Below are 10,822 nucleotides of genomic sequence, written 5' to 3' on the forward strand. Positions count from 1 at the left end.
GCAGTGGGATTCATGAATGACTTAGACCTAGTCTCTGCTCAAGAATTCCATAGTCTTCTCTGGGAAACATTAAATTGAAATTATTCTACCAACTATTAAGAGTTATGACAGAGGAAAACAGGAAAGAAGAACACAGGACAGTGTCTCCTTTCCAGTCTGGGGCTAGGAGGGGTGGATGTGCCAGGGAGCACCTTCCAGAAAAGGTGATGCCAAAACTGTGTCCAGAAGGGCATGAGTAACTTCATTTCAACGTCCCTTTTTTATATCATCATGTTGAGCACATGGCTTCATTCCCTTTGTGATTTTCCCATTTCCACTCTGCACTGGATGCAAGGTGTACTTTGAGGGACACTCTTGCACTTCCTCTGGACAAGATCCTGGAGAACATATCATTTTCTTCAACCTCAGTACCCCCTATTATTTTCTGTCTACCATATAGGCACTCTGTGTAGCCCTGACACTAACTCCCAGCCACTTTTGTCTCTTGTTGGATGCACTGAATTTCTATACAGGGATCCACTTACTCCCTTGTACTACTCATCTTCCTCTTGTAGCACAAAGCTATGAACATTTTCCCCATGTTTATTTATAGATCCAGTAGCTCACAGAGGAGCAGCATGGTGGAGAAAATCAGACTATGACAGCAAGAAAACCAGGGGAGGTGTGTGGCCTCAGGTAAGTCACACAGCCATTCAGAGCTTCAGTTTCTTCATCTAGTAAGTGAAGCTGATAGATTCCCTGCCTTTATTGTAGGATGTTTTGGAGGCCCACTGAGAGAACTGATGTAAAAGGGCTCTAAAGATGGAGAGAATTACAACAAATCACTCATGGATGGAGGCAGAACAAGTTCAGCTCAGCTTCATGGGATTGGCCAATTCTTACTGGGGTCCTGGGAGGTAGGATTCATGGTCTTCTGTGTCTGTTCACAGCCCAAGAACATGAAGAAGGGGCAGGCGTGTTTCTGAGTTCCTGCACTGGGGCATGAACACAGTTTGCATTCCCGTTTATATGTCAACGTCTGTACCCATGTATACAGTTTGTATTCCCATTTATATGTCAATGTCTGTACCCATGTATGGGTCATAGGCTGGCTTCTTCAGAGCAGACCCTGACATGGAGATTCATATGCAAGTGATTTATTAAGGAAATGTTTCTAGGAGAAACCAGTGAGGGAGTAAAGAAAGCAGGACAAGAAGGAGGAGCCAAATAAGGCTGTGTTCTCAGGCAGAAGTCCAGCAGAGGGTAGATTTGAGCCTGATCCTGAAGGGGAAGTCTGAAGTGTACATCATCCCAACTCAAGGCAAGGGGGCTGGGCTTTCACTCTCCCCATTCCAACATCCAACAATCATTGTAAACTCCCAGACACCTCTGGCTGTCTGTGCTAATGGGCTAGTGCTAATTCCCAGTAGCCTAAGAGTCATTCACCAAAGAAGATCCAGGAGTGCTTTTGAAAGCACATTAAGTGAGGTGTGGGGAGTTCTGTGGAGCACCAACATTTTCTGCTAGAATGTTCCTAGGTGTGCTGATCTCCCCAGCCTCACTGGCTATCTCTTTGCAGTCTCCTTTAAGAGTTCCACTTACCAGAGAGTGGGGATGTCCTGCTTCGGAGCGGGAATCTTCGTTGCGCCAGCGACTAAAAAGAGAATTAAATATTGGTGATGTTGAGAAAGGCAAGAAGATTTTTATTATGAAGTGTTCCCAGTGCCACACCGTTGAAAAGGAAGGCAAGCACAAGACTGGGCCAAATCTCCATGGTCTCTTCGGGCGGAAGACAGGTCAGGCCCCTGGATACTCTTACACAGCCGCCAATAAGAACAAAGGCATCACCTGGGGAGAGGATACACTGATGGAGTATTTGGAGAATGCCAAGAAGTACATCCCTGGAACAAAAATGATCTTTGTTGGCATTAAGAAGAACGAAGAAAGGGCAGACTTGATAGCTTATCTCAAAAAAGCTACTAATGAGTAATAATTGGCCACTGCCTCATTTATTACAAAACAAATGTCTCATGACTTTTTTACGTGTACCATACTTTAATAGATCTCATACACCAGAATTCAGATCATGAATGACTGACAGACTATTTTGTTGGGCAGTCCTGATTTAAAACTAAGACTGGCTTGTGGTTAAATGAATATGTTCAGTTTTTGAATTTTAATAGTAATTCCAATTCAGTAAATGCTATCGCTGTTTACCCCTTCTAAAGATATTATTAGACTTTGTTAGTAATGTTCAACTTTTCGCAAAGATGGTGAGTGCCATCTAAAAACTTGCTGGAGATTGGTTTTATATTTAGATTTATATAGCTGGTTATGTGAATATATTTAAATACTGGGTAAATTCCTTCACCGTCTCAGAACCAAGCAAGATTCACCTGTGTTTTGTGTTCATTTGCCTCTTAAAGGCAAGGGTTGAAGATAAATAAGGTAGCAATGTCTAGAGTTTTGGCCTTAACGATGCCAATCTAATTATAATTCCCTGTATTTAAAATGGTTCCTTTTACTTATTGAAAAGCATTTTAGTACGGTTTGTGTGTAATATTAAAGATTATTCAACACTTCTCACATCTTACAAATCTATAAGGTCACATGCTTTTAAAATAGTAGCAAGTTAAACTTCACTCTTGAATTCTTTACAATCTAAGTCAAACTAAGTTATAATTTAGGATTGTCTTTAAACAGCCATTCAGAAACATAAAACTGTAGAACTGTGTATTTGTGATTAGAAATGGTGCTTTTGCCAACTTAAAAGGATTAAAGTAGTGGAGATATACACAAATTTTAAAATTATGTGTGATCGCAAGACTAAAGATAATTAAAAAGAAAACCACAGATCATGAAGAAAAAAAAAAAAGAGTTCCACTTTCTCTATGCCTTAAATGATTGCATTTCACCTGCTTAAAACTCTTCCCTGGTTCCTGACTGCTTTGAGGATAAAGTCCAAGCCCCTTCACATGACTAAGAAGTCCCTTCATCCTCTGCCCTCTGCTGACTACCCCCAAGTCTCATCTTTCACATGGCCCCTCACTTTACGGCAACCAGACAAGACCTTGCTGTTGTATCGGAATTGTAGAGGGATCCCACAAAGCCTTAAAACTGCTCATAGACCACTGGAGAAGACAGAAATATGACAGGCAAATCTAGGAGTTTATAGGAATAGAGATAAGGTACCTAACTTAGCCTGGGTTCAATGAAGACTTCCCATGGGGAACAAATGTGAAGGCAAAGCAGGAAGCTAAGTGTAGAAAGAGTGATCCTGGTAGGATTTGCAGCACTGGGGAGAAGTGGGGAATTGTGAGCAGGCATGGAACAGAGTGGTCACAAAATAAATATTTGTGCAATGAATATATGAGTGAATAACCACACAAGTTTTACCATTATGGGCTTTGGAATTCAAAAGCCTTTATTCCTGTCTCCTTCTAATTACTCACTGAGAAGCCTCAAACAACTTATATAACCACTCTGAACCTTACTTTTCTTATTTGGAAAATGGAATCTAATGAAAGTATCTGATATGAAACAATGGATGCAAAAATATTCTGTAAGCTGCAAAACCCTGTTCAAATATTAGTTTTCATTCATTTGTTTATTCAAAGAATAGTTTTGAGTTCCTACTCTATTCCAGGTCATGTGCTGGGAATTTGTCCTGGAAAAAGGAACTAGATGGGGACTCTGTTTCCAAGTAGAGAGGAGAAAAGTTTAGGAGAGGAGGCAAGAAGACAAGGAGAGGAGAGAAGTTTAGCTCAGAATGAGATATGTTGCCATAATCACAATCTGGGAGCTGAGAGAGCTCAGTGAAGGTTCCCCAAAGAAGGTAACATTTGTATAAGTGTGCCTTGATGGCTAAGGGTGGGTGTGTCAAGTGAAGGAGGGGTCCAAGTAGAGAGACAACATATGAAGACACAGGGGGTAAAAAAGCGGTGTATTTAGACCAGGGGGATTGGTCTGGATGGCATAGTGTATGTGGGATGGTGGTAGGATGTGAAAAGGAATGAGAAAGTCTTTTGAGGTCAAACCATACAGAGGAAGTCTGAATATTTTTCTATAGGTATTGGGGACCCTTTTGGGCATGAGAGTTGCAGTGGCACTGAGATGACAGGAATAAGTGAGCAAAGCCTGTCTGAGGTCTAGGAAGTAGAGTTGTGGCAACAGTACCTTAAGAACTGGAGAAACTTCTGGACTTTCATCGCCAATGCACAACCATCACCAACACCAAGCTTCAGCAATCTCTCCCTTGGAGAGCTACCTACTGTGAAAATACTTTCTCAATATAGTTCTTCTTGAAAATGTTGTTCCTGCATTATGACTTGCATTACACATTTCCCAATGAGCTTTGTTTGGTTATTTTACTTGTGCTTCTATTGGCAGGGCATATGATGAAACACTTTCTAATTACCTCTGAATATCTTTACTGGTTATCTATGGCTGTGTAACAAACCATCCAAAATTTAGTGGCTTAACACACCCATTTACAGAGCTCGTGATTCTGTAGGTTTGTATTTGGGCTATCCTCAGGCGGGCAATTCCACCACTGATCTTGGCTGGGCTCATTCATTTGTGTACAGCTTTGGGTCAGTTAGGAAGCTCTGCTTTGGAGGTAGGCTGGCTATCAAGTCTGTGGTTATGGGTATCAACTGAGCCGTGTGTTTTTTGTCATCTAGGAGGCTAGCCTGGGCTTGGTCACATGATGGTAGTCTCAGTATTCCAAGAAGAGCAAGAGAGGTAGCTGCAAGGCCTCTTGAACTAGGCTCATAACTCACCCAGTGTCATTTATTTTATTGGCCAAAGCAAGTCACAAAGCCAGCCTGAAATGCACTCCCTCTCATGATGGGAGAATTTGCAAAGTGCTGTGGCAATTTTCCCAATATACTTCAAGGTGTATCAACTTTCTTCCATTAATCCTGGCATACACAAGGAAGAAAGAATGGAAAACATTCCAAAGAAAGTTTTTGTTATTGTTGTTATTATTTTCTATAACCATAACAAACACTGAAAGCATGGTGAATTCCTTATTGTTTATACATTATCATTATTATTTATTGAGCACCTCCTATGTGGCAGAGACCAGTCAAATAACAATGAAAAAGATATACACATACTTGTTCCCATGGGGCTTACAGTCCAATAGAGAAAATATATTAAACAAGTAATTCCAATAACTTGATAAGTATTATGTCTAAAAATTTTATAGCTTTATTAATTTTCCTTTATGTTTTTGTCTTTGGAGTCTTGAGTTTTAAAGGCTTCTCTGGATTAAATAAATATTAATTTCTATAAAAGGGCTTTTGAAAGTTTTACCCCTAGCTGGAAGCTCTTTTACCTTGGGATACCCAGTGAGCAAACCTGAGCCCAGCCAGAAATTTAAGACCAAAGGCAAGAAACCCCAGTTCATCTCCAGACCCAGGCTTTGACCCTTTCTGGAAAAAACCAATACTGTGCTCTTTTCACACTGTGTCCTCACCCCAGGTGATCACCTTTCTACAGAGGTTAAAGGCCCTACTCCATCAGCTTAGGCCTGATATTGACACTCCAATTCCAGGCTGTTTTCTGTTGCCCAAGCTCCTGTTGGGCCCCTACCACAGGTGCTTTAATGTGCAACCTAATGGACATTTAGAGCTCTCAGAAGCATTTGATTGGACTTCATTCCAGTATATACATACATACATACATAGCGATAGATAGATAGATAGATAGATAGATAGATAGATAGATAGATAGATAGACAGACAGACAGACAGACAGACAGACAGACAGACAGACAGATAGATAGATAGATAGATAGATAGATAGATAGATAGATAGACAGACAGATAGATAGTTTTCTTTTTTCTTTTTTCCATTTAACATTGTATTCGGAATCTTGCCCTATGATGTTAAATAAACCCACCCTGGGGGATATATCATGAATAAATGTATATTAAAATATCCTAAAAGAGAAGCTGTTTGTCCAAGCATCTCTCCTTGGGGAGGCCTCTCTACCCCATCCTCCCACTGCAACTGAGTCAGCCTGGCACTGGGCATAGGGGTAAGCCCCACTCTCTCTTACTCACTCCCTCCACTTTCCTGGGCATTGGGTTAATATTTCCTTGAATCACAGTGGTAAGATATGAGACATAGATTTGGGCATTGGTGGTCTGCTGTAGTGTGGGGAGGTGCAATCCTAATGAACTACATGAAAGGCGCATGCCCAGCAGCCCAGCTCAGCTCCCTGCGGTTCTTGGTACTAGGCATTGGAATGAAAACCTCAGTTTAGAGTAAAACACGTCTGGGCCCTCCAGTTGATTTACTAGTCCCCACCCTATACAGTAATATCCTTAGAAACATTGAAGGGAGAAAAGAAGGAAAAGGAGGCTTCACCATAGTGGGACTCAGCTGGTCTTGGGTCCATGAATCATAGCACCATTTAGTAGCAAACTGGTCTTACAAATATTTCCAACATTCAGCATGGAATGCTGTAAGAGGGAAGCCCACTTCATTCATTTATTTGTTCAATAAATATTGTCTCTTATGTGGGGTGCTCTTCGAGATGCTAGGGTTGCAGCAGTAACTAAAACAGACCTAAATCTATGCCCTCTCAGAGTTTGCATTCTGGTGAGGGGATGAACATAAAATGTGTACGAAGAATAACAAGGGAAGCAATGAGCAATGTCTTGGGTGGTAGCTTTAGACTGGGTGGTCAAAGAAGGCCTCATGGAGAAAGTGACATCTGAGCAAAAATTTGGAAGAGGTGAAGGAGGGAAGGGTGCAGGAAGGCAACACAAAAATAAACAGCAGAAATGAAGAAGGGGGCAAAGGTATACCACCTGTGAGCCCAGAGGAGAATACCTAAGCCTAATTTGAGGAGGCAAAGAAAGCTTCCTAGGGAGATGATTGCTGAGAGGTGACTTCAGGGATGAGTGGAAATTTGGCCAGGAGACACAGGCAGAAGGGCATTCTAGAGAGAAAAAAGGTGTGTGCAAAAATACGATGAATCCATGAAACATGTCTTAGCTGTGAACCATGAAACCCAGACCCAGAGGGGCTCAGCAACTCAGTCAAGGCCACTCAGTAATAACAATAAAACAAATGAATGTTAACAATGATGTGTAAAATCAACACTTAGTGAGCCCTTACTATATGTCAGACCCCATGAAATTCTTTCTTTATGCTGACTGCCTTGATCCTCGCAACAACCCCATGAAGTACTGTGCACAATCCCATTTTGCTAAAGGGGTTGAGAACTCACCCAAGTTTACACAGCTTTTAAGTGCTAGAGTCAAGCTTTGGTGCCAGCAGGCTGGTTTCAAAAGCCACACACTGGGACCCAGGACTTCATCCTTCTCCACCAGGCTGCTTCACTGACTTCTAAAATTCCTTTAGTCCAGCCCCCAACCTTTGGACTGGTAAGAGACGAATAGTCTCATTTGACAGACTAGGCCCCTGACGCCCAGGAGACAAGAGCCCAGTCACGTTCACACAGGTAATGATAAAGACCATTTCCATATTCCAGGGAATGTGACCATCTGGGGATCCACCTCACAGGAGACTTTCTTTTCTTTAAAGATGAAGCTCCTAGAGTTCATCCATTCCAGTATTTCTCAGTCTTTTTTAACACCACAAATAAACTATGTACCTGTTTATGTAATACACATTTATTGTTTTACACATTAAAATAAGAGTACACTCTTTCCACCCTCCCAAGAACCACTTTTTACCCTCTTGAGGGCAACATCACCCTCTTTGAGAATGCATGATCTAATCTAGCCCTGTCATGTTATAGTTGAAGAGACTGATGCCAGAGAGGGGAAGGGAATGCCTCAAGGTCACTCAACTCAGACCAAATAGAATCAAGAGCAGATCCCAGGGCTCCTGGCTCCTCCACCCCACACAGCCTCAAGCATAGTCACGGAAGCCTTTGCTACCCCTTCCCCTAATCTGACACTCTCTGCCTTTCCTTCTGCATCTAAAGGCTCCATCCAAATTCAGACCCCGAACTTTCTAAGAATAAGATGGTCGGCAACTAAGGAGCCAGGTACCTCCTAGACACCCTGAGTTAACAGTCAGGGGCCAGCCCATCAGGAGACCCAAAGGGGCACCTGGGCTTCTTTCACAGAAGGCTGGCACGAAGGGACAAGCATTGCTCAGCTCAGGTCTTCACCACTGGGCCAACAGAGATCACACAGACAGCTTCCTTAGAGGTTCAACTCCATCACCTTTTCCAAATGCAAGACAAGCATAAAACTACTTCAGCAATGGGGAAAAAAATCAACTTGGAAATAATTAAACAGCAAGGCAGCCACCCATAATGATATTCTGCAGCACACTTTAGGGACAGTTTGCTGCAAAAGCGCCCAAGCACTCCGGTTGTTTAATTAACATTGAAACGGCAGTTCCACAAGAACTAAAAACCCTGTTAATTTATGTGTCTCTTAATGATGCTCATTTAAATACTGTCAACTTTCCCTCGGTTTAATATTCATGATTTTGAGTCATTAAAACACAATGATCAGCTTGGGGTGCGGGGGGAGACTTTCTTAAACACCCAGAAACACAAACTGTCTGAAGACAACAATTTCTAAATTCATACCTTTCCAACCCTCCCCGCAAAAGTTCAGCCCCTTAGAGAAGTTGTAAACCAGCTGGAGTGCTTTCAGAGCTGTGGACTGTGCAAGAGGTTGAGTGTAGTTTTATCATTTACTGCCCACTCACCTTTAAAACCAAGCTGGGCCTGACCTCATTGTCAGCAGATATAGAGCTGGGGAGCTCAGCTGGCAAATGCAGGCACTTGATATGCACCAAGAGACCAGGCCCACACCCAAGGGTGTTCAGAAGTATTTTAATCATGGCTAGGAGACACGAGTTACCCTGAAATATATTTCTGACAGAGAGGGACATTAGGGCTGGCCAGGGTAAGATGCTAATGATGGGAGGAGGCATAGGGCTCAGAAGGGGGTGGGAATACCCTTATAGGGAACATGCAGGAAGTCAGTGCAAGGCCCCACACAGGAGCTACACACACCATGCAAACTATGGTGGACCCACACAGATAACCCACAGACTCAACACCCACAAATACTGACAGAGACACAAGCAGACCCTCTGTCAGAGTATGGCCAGTAAGAATTCTGTCAATCCAATTCAAGATTACTGAACTCTGACTACAGTCCACACACTATGATGGACTCTGAAGATTTCAACCTGATCAAGTGGGGAAGACAGACAAGTGAACAGGCAATGACCAAGAGAAGAGAAAAGAGCCGGGGCAGATGATAGTGGGAGGACGTGGGAAGCTGTTCAGAGGAAGGGGCACAAAGGTGGGAAGTGGGACTGGCATCAAAACAACAGGCTGACACGTGGTAGACACTTTCTAAATGTTAGTCCCATCCTCTTCTCAAGCTTTCTCTCTCTGCAGAACCACTTTACAACACTGGATCCTGCTTTCACTGAGCTCGAAACCAAGTCCCAGGGTAAGGCAAACTATCAGCACCTCTTTAGTGATACATCCTTCCCAGACAGACCGTGATAAGTGCCATGGGAGTTGACTGGAGCAGAGAATGGAGCACTGACTTCAACTCTACCTACAGCAGGGTTCCACTTACTACTCATATGATCCTGGGCAAAATCAGTTAATAAGTAAATGTCTGAGTTTCTTCTTTGCAAAATTGAGATAATAGCACCCAATATTACTTGTATTAAAAATATCTGTTAATAGGCATGTCTTCTCCACTAGAATGTGAGCTGTAATATCTGACTTATCTCCATATTTTTAGGGCATGGCACATAGCAGGGACCAGAGGTATGCTGAACTGAAGTGAACTGCTGACCTCACAGGGATGCCTTAATGAATTAATAAAATGAAAGATATAAAGAGCATTTAGTAGGTGCCCAACAAATTCCTTTTGACAAGGAAGGCTTCGAGAAGTTTGAATTTAAAGTAGACCTTGAAGGGTAGTGTAATGTAAGCCAAAGAGAAAAACATCATAAGTTGAAAGAACAGAGTACACAAAGAACCAGGCCAGGAAAGCCCAACCCCACCTGTCTCCCTCTCCCCACACCTGGCTCCACCTACATACCTCCTGCTGATCATACCATTCTCTTTCACAACTTCCTTTCTGTCCTCAGAATATTCTACTGTCCCTCAATCACCCAGCTAACTCCTATCAGGCTTCAAGAACCGGTTCAGGAGTCACCTGTTCCAGGAAGCCTCCCTGCCCTCCTTTAGGTTCCCCTTCTGGGATCCTGAAACTCCTCTGTCTCAGCCTCAGCACATCATGTTGTCATCACTGCTATGTGCCTGTCTCCCAACTTGGAAGACAAAGTCTGGTTCTGAATCATCACTGCATGCCCAATGCCCAGCACAGAGCCTGGTACAGAAAAGTTTTTGCCTTATAGATCGTATGATGGTTAATTTTATATGCCAGCTTGACTGGGCCAAAGGTACCCAGATTAAACATTATTTCCAGGCATTTCTGTGAGAATGTTCTTGGATGAGATTAGCATTTGAATCGTTAGACTCAGAGAAGTAGACTGCTCACATCAATGTGGGTGGGCCTCATCCAATCCACTGAGAGCCTAAATAGAATGAAAAGCAGAAAAAGAGAAGATTCATCCCCTTCCTGCCTGCAGGCCTGTGCTAGGACATCAGTCATCTTCAGCCTTTGGACTGAGATTTACATAATGGTTCCCCTGGTTCTCAGGCCTTTGGACTTGGACCAGAATCACACCACTGGCATTCTTGAGTCTTCAGTTTGCAGAGACAGATCATGGAACTTCTCAGTTTCCATAACTGCATCATGATTCCTTATTTTGTGTGTGTACATGTGTGCACGTGTACTCCACTGGT

The 10,822-nt window shown here is 42.8% G+C and overlaps 1 protein-coding gene across 1 annotated transcript; it reads left to right on the plus strand.

Moving 5' to 3' along the window:
- Positions 1-1,507: 1,507 nt before the first annotated feature.
- On the plus strand, positions 1,508-2,841 carry LOC105533249 (cytochrome c-like). Its single transcript, XM_011971641.1, has one exon. It carries the CDS (start codon positions 1,508-1,510, stop codon positions 1,967-1,969), a length of 462 nt encoding a protein of 153 aa, XP_011827031.1. The 3' UTR covers positions 1,970-2,841.
- Positions 2,842-10,822: the final 7,981 nt, after the last annotated feature.

This window comes from Mandrillus leucophaeus, unplaced genomic scaffold (assembly GCF_000951045.1).
Source record: "Mandrillus leucophaeus isolate KB7577 unplaced genomic scaffold, Mleu.le_1.0 Scaffold1232, whole genome shotgun sequence".
In the NCBI taxonomy this organism is placed as follows: Eukaryota; Metazoa; Chordata; class Mammalia; order Primates; family Cercopithecidae; genus Mandrillus; species Mandrillus leucophaeus.